Below are 22,664 nucleotides of genomic sequence, written 5' to 3' on the forward strand. Positions count from 1 at the left end.
AGGTGACACCCCCTGGGTCGCAGTGTAATGTTGGGGACACCCATGGGGTCACAGTGTAGTATTGGTGGAGACCCCCGGGGTCGCAGTGTAATGTTGAGGACACCCCTGGGGTCACAGTGTAGTATTGGTGGAGACCCCCGGGGTCGCAGTGTAATGTTGAGGACACCCCTGGGGTCACAGTGTAGTATTGGTGGAGACCCCCGGGGTCACAGTGTAGTATTGGTGGAGACCCCCAGGGTCGCAGTGTAATGTTGAGGACACCCCTGGGGTCACAGTGTAGTATTGGTGGACACCCCCGGGGTCACAGTGTAGTATTGGTGGAGACCCCTGGGGCCACAGTGTAGTATTGGGGTAGACCACGGGGTCACAGTGTAGTATTGGTGGAGACCCCCGGGGTCACAGTGTAGTATTGGGGACACCCCTGGGGTCACAGTGTAGTATTGGGGACACCCCCGGGGTCACAGTGTAGTATTGGTGGAGACCCCCGGAGTCACAGTGTAGTATTGGTGGAGATCCCCGGAGTCACAGTGTAGTATTGGGGTAGACCACAGGGTCACAGTGTAGTGTTAGGTGACACCCCCTGGGTCGCAGTGTAATGTTGGGGACACCCCTGGGGTCACGGTGTAGTATTGGTGGACAACCCCGGGGTCACAGTGTAGTATTGGGGACACCCATGGGGTCACAGTGAAGTATTGGTGGAGACCCCCGGAGTCACAGTGTAGTATTGGTGGAGACCCCCGGGGTCACAGTGTAGTATTGGGGTAGACCACAGGGTCGCAGTGTAGAGTTAGGTTAGACCCCCGGGGTCGCAGTGTAATGTTGGGGACACCCCTGGGGTCACAGTGTAGTATTGGGGACACCCACGGGGTCACAGTGTAGTATTGGGGACACCCCTGGGGTCACAGTGTAGTATTGGTGACACCCCTGGGGTCACAGTGTAGTATTGGGGTAGACCACGGGGTCACACATTATACACACAGTGTAACACACACATTATACACACAGATTATATACACACAGTGTAACACACATTATACACACAGTGTAACACACACATTATACACACAGTGTAACACACACATTATACACACAGTGTAACACACACATTATATACACAGAGTGTAACACACACATTATACACACAGATTATATACACACAGTGTAACACACATTATACACACAGTGTAACACACACATTATACACACAGTGTAACACACACATTATATACACAGAGTGTAACACACACATTATATACACACAGTGTAACACACACACATTATACACACGGTGTAACACACACATTATACACACGGTGTAACACACACAGTGTAACACACACATTATACACACACAGTGTAACACACACATTATACACACACAGTGTAACACACACATTATACACACGGTGTAACACACACATTATACACACGGTGTAACACACACATTATACACACGGTGTAACACACACAGTGTAACACACACATTATACACACACAGTGTAACACACACATTATACACACGGTGTAACAAACACATTGTACACACAGTGTAACACACACATTATATACACACACAGTGTAACACACACATTATACACACAGTGTAACACACACATTATACACACAGTGTAACACACACATTATATACACACAGTGTAACACACACATTATATACACACAGTGTAACACACACATTATACACAGTGTAACACACACATTATATACACACAGTGTAATACACACAGTGTAACACACACATTATATACACACAGTGTAACACACACATTATACACAGTGTAACACACACATTATATACACACAGTGTAACACACACATTATACACAGTGTAACACACACATTGTATACACACAGTGTAACACACACATTATATACACACAGTGTAACACACACATTATACACAGTGTAACACACACATTATACACACAGTGTAACACACACATTATACACACACATTATATACACACAGTGTAACACACACATTATACACATAGTGTAACACACACATTGTACACACAGTGTAACACACACATTATATACACACAGTGTAACACACACAATATACACACAGTGTAACACACACATTATACACACAGTGTAACACACACATTATACACACAGTGTAACACACACATTGTACACACAGTGTAACACACACATTATATACACACAGTGTAACACACACATTATACACACAGTGTAACACACATTATACACACAGTGTAACACACACATTATATACACACACAGTGTAACACACACATTATATACACACACAGTGTAACACACACATTATACACACAGTGTAACACACATTATACACACAGTGTAACACACACATTATATACACACACAGTGTAACACACACATTATATACACACAGTGTAACACACATTATACACACAGTGTAACACACATTATACACACAGTGTAACACACACATTATATACACACACAGTGTAACACACACATTATACACACAGTGTAACACACACATTATATACACACACAGTGTAACACACACATTATACACACAGTGTAACACACACATTATACACACAGTGTAACACACACATTATACACACAGTGTAACACACATTATACACACAGTGTAACACACACATTATACACACAGTGTAACACACATTATACACACAGTGTAACACACACATTATATACACACAGTGTAACACACACATTATATACACACAGTGTAACACACACATTATACACACAGTGTAACACACATTACACACAGTGTAGCACACACATTATACACACAGTGTAACACACACATTATATACACACAGTGTAACACACATTATACACACAGTGTAACACACATTATACACACAGTGTAACACACACATTATATACACACACAGTGTAACACACACATTATACACACAGTGTAACACACACATTATACACACAGTGTAACACACATTATACACACAGTGTAACACACACATTATACACACAGTGTAACACACATTATACACACAGTGTAACACACACATTATATACACACAGTGTAACACACACATTATATACACACAGTGTAACACACACATTATACACAGTGTAACACACACATTATACACACAGTGTAACACACATTACACACAGTGTAGCACACACATTATACACACAGTGTAACACACATTACACACAGTGTAGCACACACATTATACACACAGTGTAGCACACACATTATACACACAGTGTAACACACATTACACACAGTGTAGCACACACATTATACACACAGTGTAACACACACATTATATACACACAGTGTAACACACATTACACACAGTGTAGCACACACATTATACACACAGTGTAACACACACATTATATACACACAGTGTAACACACATTACACACAGTGTAGCACACACATTATACACACAGTGTAACACACACATTATATACACACAGTGTAACACACACATTATATACACACAGTGTAACACACACATTATACACACAGTGTAACACACACATTATACACACAGTGTAACACACATTATACACACAGTGTAACACACACATTATATACACAGAACATTTCTGCTCCTTCAGGTCTTCATATGACGTCACCGGTATGTATAGCCCCGCCCTCCTGGGACGTCATTACCGCCCTCTCTCACACAGTACACAGTGGGCGGGGCGCAGGGATGGATGAGTAACGTTTCTGCCGACCAATGAACAGCCAGAGGCGCCTGTCCCGGAGCAATGGGCGAGCGAGGGGGCGGGACCGGGACGCTCCGTGTGACATGGCGGCGGCTCCGAGCACCAGGTGAGACCGGGCCCGTCGTGACGTCATCCCGGGGAGCGGCCTGTGCCCCGTGTTATACGTCCTGTGCTGTAATACTATATAATGTGTGTGTGTGTGTGTGCTGGAGGTTATATATACTGTGCTGTAATACTATATAATGTGTGTGTGCTGGAGGTTATATATACTGTAATACTATATAATGTGTGTGCTGGAGGTTATATATATACTGTCCTGTAATACTGTATAATGTGTGTGTGCTGGAGGTTATATATACTGTACTGTAATACTATATAATGTGTGTGTGCTGGAGGTTATATATACTGTACTGTAATACTATATAATGTGTGTGTGCTGGAGGTTATATATACTGTACTGTAATACTATATAATGTGTGTGTGCTGGAGGTTATATATACTGTACTGTAATACTATATAATGTGTGTGTGCTGGAGGTTATATATACTGTACTGTAATACTGTATAATGTGTGTGTGCTGGAGGTTATATATACTGTACTGTAATACTATATAATGTGTGTGTGCTGGAGGTTATATATACTGTACTGTAATACTATATAATGTGTGTGTGCTGGAGGTTATATATACTGTGCTGTAATACTATATAATGTGTGTGTGTGCTGGAGCTTATATATATATACTGTACTGTAATACTATATAATGTGTGTGTGCTGGAGGTTATATATACTGTGCTGTAATACTATATAATGTGTGTGCTGGAGGTTATATATACTGTACTGTAATACTATATAATGTGTGTGTGCTGGAGGTTATATATACTGTACTGTAATACTATATAATGTGTGTGCTGGAGGTTATATATACTGTCCTGTAATACTATATAATGTGTGTGTGTGCTGGAGGTTATATATACTGTGCTGTAATACTATATAATGTGTGTGCTGGAGGTTATATATACTGTACTGTAATACTATATAATGTGTGTGTGCTGGAGGTTATATATACTGTACTGTAATACTATATAATGTGTGTGCTGGAGGTTATATATACTGTCCTGTAATACTATATAATGTGTGTGTGCTGGAGGTTATATATACTGTACTGTAATACTATATAATGTGTGTGTGCTGGAGGTTATATATACTGTGCTGTAATACTGTATAATGTGTGTGTGTGTGCTGGAGGTTATATATACTGTACTGTAATACTATATAATGTGTGTGTGCTGGAGGTTATATATACTGTACTGTAATACTATATAATGTGTGTGTGTGCTGGAGGTTATATATACTGTACTGTAATACTATATAATGTGTGTGTGCTGGAGGTTATATATACTGTACTGTAATACTATATAATGTGTGTGCTGGAGGTTATATATACTGTACTGTAATACTATATAATGTGTGTGTGCTGGAGGTTATATATACTGTACTGTAATACTATATAATGTGTGTGTGCTGGAGGTTATATATACTGTACTGTAATACTATATAATGTGTGTGTGCTGGAGGTTATATATACTGTACTGTAATACTATATAATGTGTGTGCTGGAGGTTATATATACTGTCCTGTAATACTATATAATGTGTGTGTGTGCTGGAGGTTATATATACTGTGCTGTAATACTATATAATGTGTGTGTGCTGGAGGTTATATATATACTGTACTGTAATACTATATAATGTGTGTGTGCTGGAGGTTATATATACTGTACTGTAATACTATATAATGTGTGTGTGTGTGCTGGAGGTTATATATACTGTACTGTAATACTATATAATGTGTGTGCTGGAGGTTATATATACTGTCCTGTAATACTATATAATGTGTGTGCTGGAGGTTATATATACTGTACTGTAATACTATATAATGTGTGTGCTGGAGGTTATATATACTGTCCTGTAATACTATATAATGTGTGTGCTGGAGGTTATATATACTGTACTGTAATACTATATAATGTGTGTGTGCTGGAGGTTATATATACTGTACTGTAATACTATATAATGTGTGTGTGCTGGAGGTTATATATACTGTACTGTAATACTATATAATGTGTGTGCTGGAGGTTATATATACTGTCCTGTAATACTATATAATGTGTGTGTGTGCTGGAGGTTATATATACTGTCCTGTAATACTATATAATGTGTGTGTGTGTGCTGGAGGTTATATATACTGTGCTGTAATACTATATAATGTGTGTGTGCTGGAGGTTATATATACTGTACTGTAATACTATATAATGTGTGTGTGCTGGAGGTTATATATACTGTACTGTAATACTATATAATGTGTGTGTGTGTGCTGGAGGTTATATATACTGTACTGTAATACTATATAATGTGTGTGTGCTGGAGGTTATATATACTGTACTGTAATACTATATAATGTGTGTGTGTGTGTGCTGGAGGTTATATATACTGTACTGTAATACTATATAATGTGTGTGCTGGAGGTTATATATACTGTCCTGTAATACTATATAATGTGTGTGCTGGAGGTTATATATACTGTACTGTAATACTATATAATGTGTGTGTGCTGGAGGTTATATATACTGTACTGTAATACTATATAATGTGTGTGTGCTGGAGGTTGTATATACTGTACTGTAATACTATATAATGTGTGTGTGTGCTGGAGGTGATATATACTGTACTGTAATACTGTATAATGTGTGTGTGTGCTGGAGGTTATATATACTGTGCTGTAATACTATATAATGTGTGTGTGTGCTGGAGGTTATATATACTGTACTGTAATACTATATAATGTGTGTGTGTGTGTGTGTGTGCTGGAGGTTGTATATACTGTACTGTAATACTATATAGTGTGTGTGCTGGAGGTTATATATACTGTACTGTAATACTATATAATGTGTGTGCTGGAGGTTATATATACTGTACTGTAATACTATATAATGTGTGTGCTGGAGGTTATATATACTGTCCTGTAATACTATATAATGTGTGTGTGTGCTGGAGGTTATATATACTGTGCTGTAATACTATATAATGTGTGTGTGCTGGAGGTTATATATACTGTACTGTAATACTATATAATGTGTGTGTGCTGGAGGTTATATATACTGTACTGTAATACTATATAATGTGTGTGTGTGTGTGCTGGAGGTTATATATACTGTACTGTAATACTATATAATGTGTGTGTGCTGGAGGTTATATATACTGTACTGTAATACTATATAATGTGTGTGTGCTGGAGGTTGTATATACTGTACTGTAATACTATATAATGTGTGTGTGTGCTGGAGGTGATATATACTGTACTGTAATACTATATAATGTGTGTGTGTGCTGGAGGTTATATATACTGTACTGTAATACTGTATAATGTGTGTGTGTGCTGGAGGTTATATATACTGTGCTGTAATACTATATAATGTGTGTGTGTGCTGGAGGTTATATATACTGTACTGTAATACTATATAATGTGTGTGTGTGTGTGCTGGAGGTTGTATATACTGTATTGTAATACTATATAGTGTGTGTGCTGGAGGTTATATATACTGTACTGTAATACTATATAATGTGTGTGCTGGAGGTTATATATACTGTACTGTAATACTATATAATGTGTGTGCTGGAGGTTATATATACTGTACTGTAATACTATATAATGTGTGTGCTGGAGGTTATATATACTGTACTGTAATACTATATAATGTGTGTGTGCTGGAGGTTATATATACTGTACTGTAATACTATATAATGTGTGTGTGTGCTGGAGGTGATATATACTGTACTGTAATACTATATAATGTGTGTGTGTGTGCTGGAGGTTATATATACTGTACTGTAATACTGTATAATGTGTGTGTGTGCTGGAGGATATATATACTGTGCTGTAATACTGTATAATGTGTGTGTGTGCTGGAGGTTATATATACTGTGCTGTAATACTATATAATGTGTGTGTGTGCTGGAGGTTATATATACTGTACTGTAATACTATATAATGTGTGTGTGTGTGTGTGTGCTGGAGGTTATATATACTGTGCTGTAATACTATATAATGTGTGTGTGCTGGAGGTTATATATACTGTACTGTAATACTATATAATGTGTGTGTGTGCTGGAGTTTATATATACTGTACTGTAATACTATATAATGTGTGTGTGCTGGAGGTTATATATACTGTGCTGTAATATATAATGTGTGTGTGTGCTGGAGGTTATATATACTGTGCTGTAATATATAATGTGTGTGTGTGCTGGAGGTTATATATACTGTACTGTAATACTATATAATGTGTGTGTGTGCTGGAGGTTATATATACTGTACTGTAATACTATATAATGTGTGTGCTGGAGGTTATATATACTGTACTGTAATACTATATAATGTGTGTGTGTGTGCTGGAGGTTATATATACTGTACTGTAATACTATATAATGTGTGTGTGTGTGCTGGAGGTTATATATACTGTACTGTAATACTATATAATGTGTGTGTGTGTGTGTGTGTGCTGGAGGTTATATATACTGTACTGTAATACTATATAATGTGTGTGTGCTGGAGGTTATATATACTGTACTGTAATACTATATAATGTGTGTGTGTGTGCTGGAGGTTATATATACTGTACTGTAATACTATATAATGTGTGTGTGTGCTGGAGGTTATATATACTGTACTGTAATACTATATAATGTGTGTGTGTGTGTGTGTGTGTGTGTGCTGGAGGTTATATATACTGTACTGTAATACTGTATAATGTGTGTGTGCTGGAGGTTATATATACTGTACTGTAATACTATATAATGTGTGTGTGTGTGTGTGTGTGTGTGTGTGCTGGAGGTCATATATACTGTACTGTAATACTATATAATGTGTGTGTGTGCTGGAGGTTATATGTACTGTGCTGTAATACTATATAATGTGTGTGTGTGTGTGCTGGAGGTTATATATACTGTACTGTAATACTATATAATGTGTGTGTGCTGGAGGTTATATATACTGTGCTGTAATATATAATGTGTGTGTGTGCTGGAGGTTATATATACTGTGCTGTAATATATAATGTGTGTGTGTGCTGGAGGTTATATATACTGTACTGTAATACTATATAATGTGTGTGTGTGCTGGAGGTTATATATACTGTACTGTAATACTATATAATGTGTGTGCTGGAGGTTATATATACTGTACTGTAATACTATATAATGTGTGTGTGTGCTGGAGGTTATATATACTGTACTGTAATACTATATAATGTGTGTGTGTGTGCTGGAGGTTATATATACTGTACTGTAATACTATATAATGTGTGTGTGTGCTGGAGGTTATATATACTGTACTGTAATACTATATAATGTGTGTGTGTGCTGGAGGTTATATATACTGTACTGTAATACTATATAATGTGTGTGTGTGTGTGCTGGAGGTTATATATACTGTACTGTAATACTATATAATGTGTGTGTGTGTGTGTGTGTGCTGGAGGTTATATGTACTGTGCTGTAATACTATATAATGTGTGTGTGCTGGAGGTTATATATACTGTACTGTAATACTATATAATGTGTGTGTGTGTGCTGGAGGTTATATATACTGTGCTGTAATACTATATAATGTGTGTGTGTGCTGGAGGTTATATATACTGTGCTGTAATACTATATAATGTGTGTGTGTGCTGGAGGTTATATGTACTGTGCTGTAATACTATATAATGTGTGTGTGTGCTGGAGGTTATATATACTGTGCTGTAATACTATATAATGTGTGTGTGTGCTGGAGGTTATATATACTGTGCTGTAATACTATATAATGTGTGTGTGTGCTGGAGGTTATATATACTGTGCTGTAATACTATATAATGTGTGTGTGTGTGCTGGAGGTTATATATACTGTACTGTAATAGTATATAATGTGTGTGTGTGTGCTGGAGGTTATATATACTGTGCTGTAATACTATATAATGTGTGTGTGTGTGCTGGAGGTTATATATACTGTGCTGTAATACTATATAATGTGTGTGTGTGTGCTGGAGGTTATATATACTGTGCTGTAATACTATATAATGTGTGTGTGTGTGCTGGAGGTTATATATACTGTACTGTAATAGTATATAATGTGTGTGTGTGTGCTGGAGGTTATATATACTGTGCTGTAATACTATATAATGTGTGTGTGTGTGCTGGAGGTTATATATACTGTGCTGTAATACTATATAATGTGTGTGTGTGTGCTGGAGGTTATATATACTGTGCTGTAATACTATATAATGTGTGTGTGCTGGAGGTTATATATACTGTCCTGTAATACTGTATAATGTGTGTGTGCTGGAGGTTATATATACTGTGCTGTAATACTATATAATGTGTGTGTGTGTGTGCTGGAGGTTATATATACTGTGCTGTAATACTATATAATGTGTGTGTGTGTGCTGGAGGTTATATATACTGTGCTGTAATACTATATAATGTGTGTGTGTGCTGGAGGTTATATATACTGTGCTGTAATACTATATAATGTGTGTGCTGGAGGTTATATATACTGTGCTGTAATACTATATAATGTGTGTGTGCTGGAGGTTATATATACTGTCCTGTAATACTGTATAATGTGTGTGTGCTGGAGGTTATATATACTGTCCTGTAATACTGTATAATGTGTGTGTGCTGGAGGTTATATATACTGTACTGTAATACTATATAATGTGTGTGTGTGCTGGAGCTTATATATATATATACTGTACTGTAATACTATATAATGTGTGTGTGCTGGAGGTTATATATACTGTCCTGTAATACTATATAGTGTGTGTGTGCGTGCTGGAGGTTATATATACTGTACTGTAATACTATATAATGTGTGTGTTCTAGAGGTTATATATACTGTACTGTAATACTATATAATGTGTGTATGCTAGAGGTTATATATACTGTACTGTAATACTATATAATGTGTGTGTGGTGGAGGTTATATATACTGTAATACTATATAATGTGTGTGCTGGAGGTTATATATACTGTCCTGTAATACTATATAATGTGTGTGTGCTGGAGGTTATGTATACTGTACTGTAATACTATATAATGTGTGTGTGCTGGAGGTTATATATACTGTAATACTATATAATGTGTGTGCTGGAGGTTATATATACTGTCCTGTAATACTATATAATGTGTGTGTGCTGGAGGTTATATATACTGTACTGTAATACTATATAATGTGTGTGTTGGAGGTTATATATACTGTACTGTAATACTATATAATGTGTGTGCTGGAGGTTATATATACTGTACTGTAATACTATATAATGTGTGTGTGGTGGAGGTTATATATACTGTAATACTATATAATGTGTGTGCTGGAGGTTATATATACTGTCCTGTAATACTATATAATGTGTGTGTGCTGGAGGTTATGTATACTGTACTGTAATACTATATAATGTGTGTGTGCTGGAGGTTATATATACTGTACTGTAATACTATATAATGTGTGTGTGTGCTGGAGGTTATATATACTGTACTGTAATACTATATAATGTGTGTGTGCTGGAGGTTATATATATACTGTCCTGTAATACTATATAATGTGTGTGTGCTGGAGGTTATATATACTGTCCTGTAATACTATATAATGTGTGTGTGCTGGAGTTGATATATATTGTACTGTAGTACTATATAATGTGTGTGTGTGCTAGAGGTTATATATACTGTGCTGTAATACTATATAATGTGTGTGTGCTGGAGGTTATATATACTATACTGTAATACTATATAATGTGTGTGTGCTGGAGGTTATATATACTGTAATACTATATAATGTGTGTGTGCTGGAGGTTATATATATATACTGTAATACTATATAATGTGTGTGTGCTGGAGGTTATATATACTGTACTGTAATACTATATAATGTGTGTGTGCTGGAGGTTATATATACTGTACTGTAATACTATATAATGTGTGTGTGCTGGAGGTTATATATACTGTACTGTAATACTATATAATGTGTGTGTGCTGGAGGTTATGTATACTGTACTGTAATACTATATAATGTGTGTGTGCTGGAGGTTATATATACTGTACTGTAATACTATATAATGTGTGTGTGCTGGAGGTTATATATACTGTACTGTAATACTATATAATGTGTGTGCTGGATAATATTTATACTGTAATGTAATACTATATAATGTGTGTGTGCTGGAGGTTATATATACTGTACTGTAATACTATATAATGTGTGTGTGTGTGTGCTGGAGGTTATATATACTGTACTGTAATACTATATAATGTGTGTGTGTGTGTGTGTGTGTGCTGGAGGTTATATATACTGTCCTGTAATACTATATAATGTGTGTGTGCTGGAGGTTATATATACTGTACTGTAATACTATATAATGTGTGTGCTGGAGGTTATATATACTGTACTGTAATACTATATAATGTGTGTGTGCTGGAGGTTATATATACTGTACTGTAATACTATATAATGTGTGTGTGCTGGAGGTTATATATACTGTACTGTAATACTATATAATGTGTGTGTGCTGGAGGTTATATATACTGTACTACTATATAATGTGTGTGCTGGAGGTTATATATACTGTCCTGTAATACTATATAATGTGTGTGTGCTGGAGGTTATGTATACTGTACTGTAATACTATATAATGTGTGTGTGCTGGAGGTTATATATACTGTAATACTATATAATGTGTGTGCTGGAGGTTATATATACTGTCCTGTAATACTATATAATGTGTGTGTGCTGGAGGTAATATATACTGTACTGTAATACTATATAATGTGTGTGTGCTGGAGGTTATATATATATATATATATATATAGTGTCCTGTAATACTATATAATGTGTGTGTGCTGGAGGTTATATATACTGTATTGTAATACTATATAATGTGTGTGTGCTGGAGGTTTTATATACTGTACTGTAATACTATATAATGTGTGTGTGCTGGAGGTTATATATACTGTACTGTAATACTATATAATGTGTGTGCTGGATAATATTTATACTGTAATGTAATACTATATAATGTGTGTGTGCTGGAGGTTATATATACTGTACTGTAATACTATATAATGTGTGTGTGTGTGCTGGAGGTTATATATACTGTACTGTAATACTATATAATGTGTGTGTGTGTGTGTGCTGGAGGTTATATATACTGTCCTGTAATACTATATAATGTGTGTGTGCTGGAGGTTATATATACTGTACTGTAATACTATATAATGTGTGTGCATGAGGTTATATATACTGTCCTGTAATACTATATAATGTGTGTGTGCTGGAGGTTATATATACTGTACTGTAATACAATATAATGTGTGTGCTGGAGGTTATATATACTGTACTGTAATACTATATAATGTGTGTATGCTAGAGGTTATATATACTGTACTGTAATACTATATAATGTGTGTGTGCTGGAGGTTATATATACTGTACTGTAATACTATATAATGTGTGTGTGCTGGAGGTTATATATACTGTATTGTAATACTATATAATGTGTGTGTGCTGGAGGTTTTATATACTGTCCTGTAATACTATATAATGTGTGTGTGTGTGTACTGGAGGTTATATATACTGTCCTGTAATACTATAAAATGTGTGTGTGCTGGATGTTATATATACTGTGCTGTAATACTATATAATGTGTGTGCTGGAGGTTATATATACTGTACTGTAATACTATATAATGTGTGTGTGCTGGAGGTTATATATACTGTACTGTAATACTATATAATGTGTGTGTGCTGGAGGTTATATATACTGTACTGTAATACTATATAATGTGTGTGTGCTGGAGGTTATATATACTGTACTACTATATAATGTGTGTGCTGGAGGTTATATATACTGTCCTGTAATACTATATAATGTGTGTGTGCTGGAGGTTATATATACTGTAATACTATATAATGTGTGTGCTGGAGGTTATATATACTGTCCTGTAATACTATATAATGTGTGTGTGCTGGAGGTTATATATACTGTAATACTATATAATGTGTGTGCTGGAGGTTATATATACTGTACTGTAATACTATATAATGTGTGTGTGTGCTGGAGGTAATATATACTGTACTGTAATACTATATAATGTGTGTGTGCTGGAGGTTATATATACTGTCCTGTAATACTATATAATGTGTGTGTGTGCTGGAGGTAATATATACTGTACTGTAATACTATATAATGTGTGTGTGCTGGAGGTTATATATACTGTACTGTAATACTATATAATGTGTGTGTGCTGGAGGTTATGTATACTGTACTGTAATACTATATAATGTGTGTGTGTGTGCTGGAGGTTATATATACTGTACTGTAATACTATATAATGTTTGTGTGCTGGAGGTTATATATACTGTACTGTAATACAATATAATATGTGTGTGCTGGAGGTTATATATACTGTGCTGTAATACTATATAATGTGTGTGTGTGTGCTGGAGGTTATATATACTGTGCTGTAATACTATATAATGTGTGTGTGTGCTGGAGGTTATATATTCTGTGCTGTAATACTATATAATGTGTGTGTGCTGGAGGTTATATATACTGTACTGTAATACTATATAATGCGTGTGTGTGCTGGAGGTTATATATACTGTACTGTAATACTATATAATGTGTGTGTGTGCTGGAGGTTATATATACTGTACTGTAATACTATATAATGTGTGTGTGCTGGAGGTAATATATACTGTACTGAAATACTATATAATGTGTGTGTGTGTGTGTGTGTGCTGGAGGTTATATATACTGTCCTGTAATACTATATAATGTGTGTGTGTGTGCTGGAGGTTATATATACTGTACTGTAATACTATATAATGTGTGTGTGTGCTGGAGGTTATATATACTGTACTGTAATACTATATAATGTGTGTGTGCTGGAGGTAATATATACTGTACTGTAATACTATATAATGTGTGTGTGTGCTGGAGGTAATATATACTGTACTGTAATACTATATAATGTGTGTGTGTGCTGGAGGTTATATATACTGTGCTGTAATACTATATAATGTGTGTGTGCTGGAGGTTATATATACTGTACTGTAATACTATATAATGTGTGTGTGTGTGCTGAAGGTTATATATTCTGTGCTGTAATACTATATAATGTGTGTGTGCTGGAGGTTTTATATACTGTGCTGTAATACTATATAATGTGTGTGTGTGCTGGAGGTTATATATACTGTACTGTAATACTATATAATGTGTGTGTGTGCTGGAGGTTATATATACTGTACTGTAATACTATATAATGTGTGTGTGCTGGAGGTTATATACTGTACTGTAATACTATATAATGTGTGTGCTGGAGGTTATATACTGTACTGTAATACTATATAATGTGTGTGTGTGCTGGAGGTTATATATACTGTACTGTAATACTATATAATGTTCTTGTCTATTAGTGTAATTTTGAGAGCCTGCACTATGTTACCTGTGACCCCTGATGTGCACAGTGGACGCAGCGTATTGTGAGCCGCACGTTACATTCTGGGTGTGATCCATAAGTATAACCCTGATCCTGTACATTACATACCTGGCTTTGTGGAAGCCTCTATAGACTGGGTGTAACGGGAACCCCCCGTTGTGTAATATTCTGGGTTAATGTTTAAATGGTGCAATGCTCCCCCACCGGCCTCCAAAAACTTAATGCTCAGGTGTGTGTGAACCCCGGGAGTCTGAGATGATTCGTAGATCTGACGAGGCCAATTGTCATGTTTTTGTTTTGTGTCTGATTTACTCGGAATAACTCCTATTTCCTAGATCTATGTTTGTACAAATCCGGACATGGGACATAACTAACCATTATATAGTCCTCTTGTGAGACACATAACCATGGCAGATATTACTTTAGTCAGTACGTCTTCAGTAACAAATAATAAGCCATGTGTTGGAAAGTATCTTGTAGAACCAGTTATTAGTTATTAGTCTCCTGCATTCTATTTGATACATGTTTTGCCAGCTCCGGTCATACCGCATCATCTCAATGAGTTTGATTGCTGGACATTGCTAAAACCTTGTTTGTCTTCCGCCGTTCACTTGTAGTTTCACTGACGTGCTGAGAGTCCTTGTCCTGTCTCATGATCCAATTCTGGTCAAGCTTCAGTTGTTAGAAAGTTGGTTTCACATTTTTCCTCTAGAATACTCTGATATATGAGGATTTAATGCTGACTTGGGAATTTGGGAGGGGTCCAGGTCTAGTGGCTGCACAATAATCCAATTCATCACCGGTCATCCACCGCGCTGGATGGTTGGTATGAGGTTCTTCACCAAACGTGGCTTTGTGCATGAAGACCAGACCACTACACTTGGGTCTTGTTGGTTCCCTGAATTCTTCTTCTTTGGTTAGATTGAATTTTGCAGACCTAGGTCGTATCGCAATGCTTTGTTTTGGGCGTTCTCCTGGTTGCCCTTCCGTGACAGTCTTACTCATTCAAACTTTTTCTCTGAGATTAGTGCAGATGTCTGCTCTACTTGGATGGTGTAAACGCATCTCCGAATGCTCCAGACTGACCCTCCAAAGGTCTTGGTGTTTAATAGAGGGTGGTTGCAATGACCAATGACGTGCACTTGTTTGCCAGCCCCTGGCTCAGATTTCCTTTTGAGATGTTACTTAGTTTTTCAACCATGCCTTCTTCACGTTGGTTTATATTTTGTTGAATAAAGGAAAAGTCAAATCCGTTGTTAGTGACGTGAGATTAGATATCAGGATTTGGTGACTGTTTGATCATTTGTCCATTATTTCATCCATTTAAAAAAAATTGTTCTAATAATGTATCTGGCTTTTGCTGTATAGAACAAGAGTATATCCACGTCTAAGAGGAGGTTTGTTTAAGTTTGGTAAAACCAAGCAACCATTGGGCCAATTTTCCAAGCCGTCCACCACTAGGAGGCACTGTTTCACTGGTGTCAATGGCTGATGAATCCTTTGACACTAGAGGCAGTGTTTTCGTGGGTTGGACCAATATTCAGCCTATCGGATTACTAGAAACCAGTGATGTCATTTTGGCAGTTTGTGGTTCGTAATGATTTGACATGAATCAGAATTTTGGTTCAGCCAACTAAATAGCAGCCTGCATTGTGTATAGGAGATGGGTACACACTTACCTCCTCTTATCGAAAGCTGATTCTTAGTGTCTTAGCCAACTATTGACATAGAAATGTTATGATTCTGATGATAACCACCTAAGCCTGACCTGTGTGTTTCTTCTCCAGGTAGTGCAGATTGACGAGCCTGAGGATAGGTGTGTGAAGACCCCGGGGCATTGAGGTAAGAGTGCTGTCATTGAACCTGTGAGTGCCTGCTGGTTACAGTCGGTACAGACTCCAGATATGTCCTAGTGCTAATCACGACCAGCTAGTCATATAATGATGTCCGCTAGACAAACGAGATCCTGGCTTTCTCTAGGCCAGTCGCTAGTGCCAAAATGACTGTCAGGAGAGACCTCCAGTAATACGACAGAGGGTACCTCTGTCTTTCATGTCACCACTATCTGTGCCCTTTGCCCATTGTAAATCCATGCTTAAAACTTAAAGCCCTGTGTGCTTTCTGTGTCTCTATCCCCCTCTGCCTTATTGCCGTCTAATTTATATGACAGTTTAAGCAATCTCTCATCTTCATTCTTGTTGCTGCTTGCTGTCTATTCCTCCCCCCCCCCCCCCTCCCACTTTCTCTGTCCTCGGAGCCCCTTCTCTTTCCCATCTGCCGCAGTATTGTTCCACCAAATGGCATGCACAAGCTTTTCTATGTGAAACATGCAGCTCGATTGCGAACGTAGGGCAGTGGGTGAGCGAGGAGAAAGCAGACGGAAGGCGTCCTCTCCTGCTGGATGGAAAGCTTCGCTCTTCCTGTAATCTTTGTTCGTTCTGTTTCCAGCGCACCAATGAAGCGATCCCACACACCATCGAACCTAGCCAATGGCGCCTTGCGGTCTTTATCCCAGGAGCTGGGCAGAGGCAGCGCGCTCATGCTGTCGGCAGCGGTCTTGGAGCTGCCTAGCCCCGGGGCGCGGGGATCCGCTCAGCACGATGGCCACAGACTGGGATCCGTGAGCGAAGCCCCCTTGTCGGAGGGCAAGTCTGGGGGGACTGTCAAAGTCTATCTACCGAACCAGCAGAGGACGGTGGTGAGTGTTTGTTGGTTTAACTGTTTATTAGCATGGTAGGTTGTCTATGGTATGTGCGTAGTATAACCCGGGAGGGGGTGAACTAAGATGAACAGGAATTAGAGGACACATACATTGAGTAAGATCAAAGACACACGAGGACACAGGGACCTGCCACAGAGCTTGCAGTCTAACCAGATGAACGTCGGGGTTGAAGAGCGATTTGTGTGCAAGGTGCTGGTAGTTGTGATATCGGGTTTTGTCGTAAACTCTGACAGGAAATCTTCCTGTCACAGCATAGAAAGAATAAGATCCCAGATGGATAGGGTGTATATTTGTGTTTTACAGACATTTTCTCCCGTTCTCCTAGGTCAATGTCCGGCCTGGGATGACGGTCTACGACTCTCTGGACAAGGCTCTGAAAGTGCGCGGTTTGAACCAGCAGTGCTGCGCGGTCTATCGTCTCCTACATGGGTACAGGCTGATGAGGGGCTGTGTTTTGTTTATTTGGGGGGAGATATACAAGGATGTGTTTTGGTTTTACTGTATATATACACGATAGCAAAAGGTGCTATAGATAGTCGTCATTTGGAATCAGACATTTTGTATTCGTAAAATGTTTTTTTCTTTTTTTTTTTTTTCTTTAAATTTCTATAAATATTTTGTAAAGCATATGGGCTTATGTCACTCAGCGTGGAGACTCTTAATTATCTGCATAGTAGGAACTTGGCATAATCATTCTCTCACACATCTGGTACGTTGGATTATGTAATGCCATGCTGCTACAAATATTAGCTTTATTCTGACTTGCTCTATAATGATCAATGAAAGGAAAGGTCTTGTTGGCCGTTATGGGGTGTAGATAACATGCAATTATTTGAGCGTGCCTGTGGTCTGCACCCAGCGAGGAGACCATTTTGTGGACTGTGGATGCGGCCGGCCCTTGCACTCGGAACCTCGCTGATGGGTGAAGTGAAGGTCGCTTGTTCCGAGTGAAGTGATTGGCTGCAGTCTGGAAACTGTTTCAGGCTACAAAATGGCTGCCCCCACGATAAGAGACAGTTATTAACAGACAACAAGTGACTTTTGAATGAGGAAGTGTACTGATTCCTGGTTCAGTCTACAACATGGCCGACTGCACAGCGTCTGGGTGACACATCTCCTGAATGATCCCTCTTATATCATTTTAGTGCATAATGTCCTATGACTTTGTTTGGCCTTTTCTCGCAATGCAATGCTCCCATCTTCCAACCCGTCTCCTGTTTATTCCTGCTGCAGACGTAAGACGCTCACGGACTGGGAGACGGACATTACGCCGCTGGTGGGGGAGGAGCTGATGGTGGAAGTTCTGGCCGACGTCCCTCTATCCATGCATAACTTTGTAAGTAACCCCCTCACTACTGTCTTCTCCGCTAGCTGTGTTTTATGTCTCAGCCGCCTCCGGATAACTTTCCTCTGTCCCACAATCCCTTGCTCCAGGTCAGGAAGACTCATTTTAACTTGGCGTTCTGTGACTTCTGCCTCAAGTTTCTGTTTCACGGTTTCCGCTGCCAGACTTGCGGCTACAAGTTTCACCAGCACTGCAGCAGCAAGGTGCCCACGGCCTGCGTGGACATGGCCAAACTGCCCAAGTAAGTGGAGATCGAATCTGGCCTCTGCCCTGTTAATGCTGGGGACAGCTCCTTCTGACGAGCCGCTATGATGCATGGGTTTGTAGAGGGCAGGCAGACCGCGCACACGGCTTAGATCTCATTCTCCGTCACCGCAGCTTATTATCCTAACGCTTCTTGTGTGTCTGTCGTCCTCCAGGCCTATAGTCAGTTATCAAGATTTCTCAATGTACCCCGAACATTCCCCCGGCATTATCCATGAACCCTACACCCCACAGCCATCCAGGTAATGAGGCCTCCGTTCATTGTTCATAGTCTTCTCCTCATTTTTGTTGATGTGGTTCCCACCCTCCATTCCATCTCTCCCTCCCGCAGCTCCCGGACACAGCACCCAGGAACTGCTTCCTTTTCATTTCCCGGCGAGGGGCAACCTCTGCAACGTCATCGCTCCACCTCCACCCCCAACGTTCATATTGACAGCACCACGGGCCCCGTGGATAACTCCATTATTGAGGTACCCTGTCAGGGAGGGAGTGCATCATTGTAACTGTTCTAGAACCAGAGACCCTTCTGTTCAGGAACATTAGTACGGCTTTAGATGTCTTAATGTGTAGGGTAAATAGACAAAGATTTCTATTGTGTATATTCTATATGAAGATAGGCAGTTGGTGACCCTTTTAAATTATCTGGGGATCTGACATGTAGGGTCTGTGGTTGGTATGACCCAGGGTGGGACTAGCTGGGATGTCTGTGGTTGGTATGACCCAGGGTGGGACTAGCTGGGATGTCTGTGGTTGGTATGACCCAGGGTGGGACTAGCTGGGATGTCTGTGGTTGGTATGACCCAGGGTGGGACTAGCTGGGATGTCTGTGGTTGGTATAACCCAAGGTGGGACTAGCTGGGATGTCTGTGGTTGGTATGACCCAGGAGGAGACTAGCTGGGATGTCTGTGGTTGGTATGACCCAAGGTGGGACTAGCTGGGATGTCTGTGGTTGGTATGACCCAGGAGGAGACTAGCTGGGATGTCTGTGGTTGGTATGACCCAAGGTGGGACTAGCTGGGATGTCTGTGGTTGGTATGACCCAGGAGGAGACTAGCTGGGATGTCTGTGGTTGGTATGACCCAGGAGGAGACTAGCTGGGATGTCTGTGGTTGGTATGACCCAAGGTGGGACTAGCTGGGATGTCTGTGGTTGGTATGACCCAGGAGGAGACTAGCTGGGATGTCTGTGGTTGGTATGACCCAGGAGGAGACTAGCTGGGATGTCTGTGGTTGGTATGACCCAGGGTGGGACTAGCTGGGATGTCTGTGGTTGGTATGACCCAGGGTGGGACTAGCTGGGATGTCTGTGATTGGTGTGACCCAGGGTGGGACTAGCTGGGATGTCTGTGGTTGGTATGACCCAGGGTGGGACTAGCTGGGATGTCTGTGGTTGGTATGACCCAGGGTGGGACTAGCTGGGATGTCTGTGGTTGGTATGACCCAGGGTGGGACTAGCTGGGATATCTGTGGTTGGTGTGACCCAGGGTGGGACTAGCTGGGATGTCTGTGGTTGGTGTGACCCAGGGAGGGACTAGCTTGGATGTCTGTGGTTGGTATGACCCAGGGTGGGACTAGCAGGGATGTCTATGTTTTGGTTTGACCCAGAGTGAGTTTGTAACTTGCAATGTTTGTTTTTTCATAGTTCAGTCTCCTGAGACGCTTCTTATAAGGGTCTTAACTTATTTAGGACCTTAATTTATGTTCAGGGTGTATTTTATGATTGTGTAGTTGTCAATTGATCATTTCAAAATGTACGGGCACCCTATGTATGGTTGGGTATAGGGGATGATGGCATTGTGGCAGCTCTAGTGACTGCAAGTTGATATATTACATAATTTGGAGAATGTTTTCTGGTACACAGGTTCTGTATGTGATGTCTGCAGTTACATGATTATATATAAATAGCGATATTGCACATTATATTCATCCTCTGCACCTCCCTGTCTGATCACTTTTGGTGCTACACGAGGAATAGTCCCAGGGAGAAAATGCTCACTCACCCCCAGAGAGGATGTTATCTGGGTATTGGGTTGTTATCGCTCTTAATTTGAGATAATGCCCCCTCCCTACAGTACAGTACATGGATATTACAGGTCACCAAGGAGTTCTGGGACCATATAGAGGCTGTGGGAGGAATGCAGCAGTTCTATCCGAGGTGACTTCTAATATCTATAGAATTATAGTAAGGGGAGATCACTATTCCTTATAATAAACTGAATTATTGACACTAGAACTCACAGATATAGAAAGAGATCAGAATGCATTGTTATACATCTATAAACATCCCTTGCCTATTATAGGAAATATATATTTATTCTTCATTACCTGTCCCTTCCAATAATAGAAGTGCCCACTGGCAGAAATTAAAGTTTATATTTATTAGATGAGTTTTATGTAGTGATGGGAACAAGTGTCACAATTCTTGGTTATTGGATGGGGGGGGGGGGTATTACCTGCCATCACCCCCCTCTCTTCTACCCCATTTAGTGATGCATCTCTCTGTATAGAACCAGCACATGCTGATACTATCCGATAGAGGTCATCCCAGACATAGAGAAAATAATGATCATTTCATTGTATTTTATACGTTTTTTGTTTTTTTTTCCTTTTTCCCATTCTTTGTCAGGAGGCATTGAGGATTTCCGCCATCACTCGTAAGTAAAATATATTACAACAAAGCGGCCTGTTATAAACCTCAGTCCCAACACCCATTATATACATCCTGCAGTCCCTCTGCCCGCAGCCTCCACCGCTCCTGCATTCTATTCACGCAGTATTGTTATATCCTGTTTCAGCCAGTGACGGAATCCCCAAAAGCGGCGTTCCTCTCGGGAGTAAGTCTCCGCCGGTGAAGTCGCCCGTGGAGCCTGCGAGAGAGCGGAAGACCTCCGCCTCGGACGAAAAGAAGAAAGTGGTGGGTGATCCGTGTTTTACAGACTCATGACAACATGTTTAGTTAGGAAATCGGGGAGTTAATATAGTGCACAAAATTGTAAACCAAAATACCATGCTTTATTTCACCAATAGCCTGCAGCCTCTGCTCTCTTTGTAAATTTTTTTCAGTTTTGGAGCTACTTTTACATCAGCCT

The 22,664-nt window shown here is 39.2% G+C and overlaps 1 protein-coding gene across 5 annotated transcripts in view; it reads left to right on the forward strand.

Annotated features, from left to right (window-relative positions):
* ARAF (A-Raf proto-oncogene, serine/threonine kinase) overlaps positions 1–22,664 on the forward strand; it is a 56,081-nt gene that overhangs the window by 26,923 nt on the left and 6,494 nt on the right. Inside the window, exons 1-10 of one of the 5 annotated variants that reach the window (XM_075185503.1) lie at positions 3,718–3,823; positions 17,032–17,086; positions 17,693–17,942; positions 18,292–18,395; positions 19,200–19,302; positions 19,401–19,552; positions 19,731–19,817; positions 19,907–20,045; positions 22,202–22,229; positions 22,371–22,489. In XM_075185503.1, coding sequence (XP_075041604.1) covers positions 17,700–17,942; positions 18,292–18,395; positions 19,200–19,302; positions 19,401–19,552; positions 19,731–19,817; positions 19,907–20,045; positions 22,202–22,229; positions 22,371–22,489 — 975 coding nt within the window. In that variant the 5' untranslated portion in view covers positions 3,718–3,823; positions 17,032–17,086; positions 17,693–17,699. Of the gene's footprint in view, positions 1–3,717; positions 3,824–3,848; positions 3,907–15,191; positions 15,311–15,340; positions 17,087–17,692; positions 17,943–18,291; positions 18,396–19,199; positions 19,303–19,400; positions 19,553–19,730; positions 19,818–19,906; positions 20,046–22,201; positions 22,230–22,370; positions 22,490–22,664 lie in introns of those variants that run through there. The other 4 variants (XM_075185505.1, XM_075185507.1, XM_075185506.1 and 1 more) reach the window with 4 other exon arrangements.

The sequence above is a fragment of the Mixophyes fleayi genome, chromosome 9, assembly GCF_038048845.1.
Source record: "Mixophyes fleayi isolate aMixFle1 chromosome 9, aMixFle1.hap1, whole genome shotgun sequence".
NCBI classification, from domain to species: domain Eukaryota; kingdom Metazoa; phylum Chordata; class Amphibia; order Anura; family Limnodynastidae; genus Mixophyes; species Mixophyes fleayi.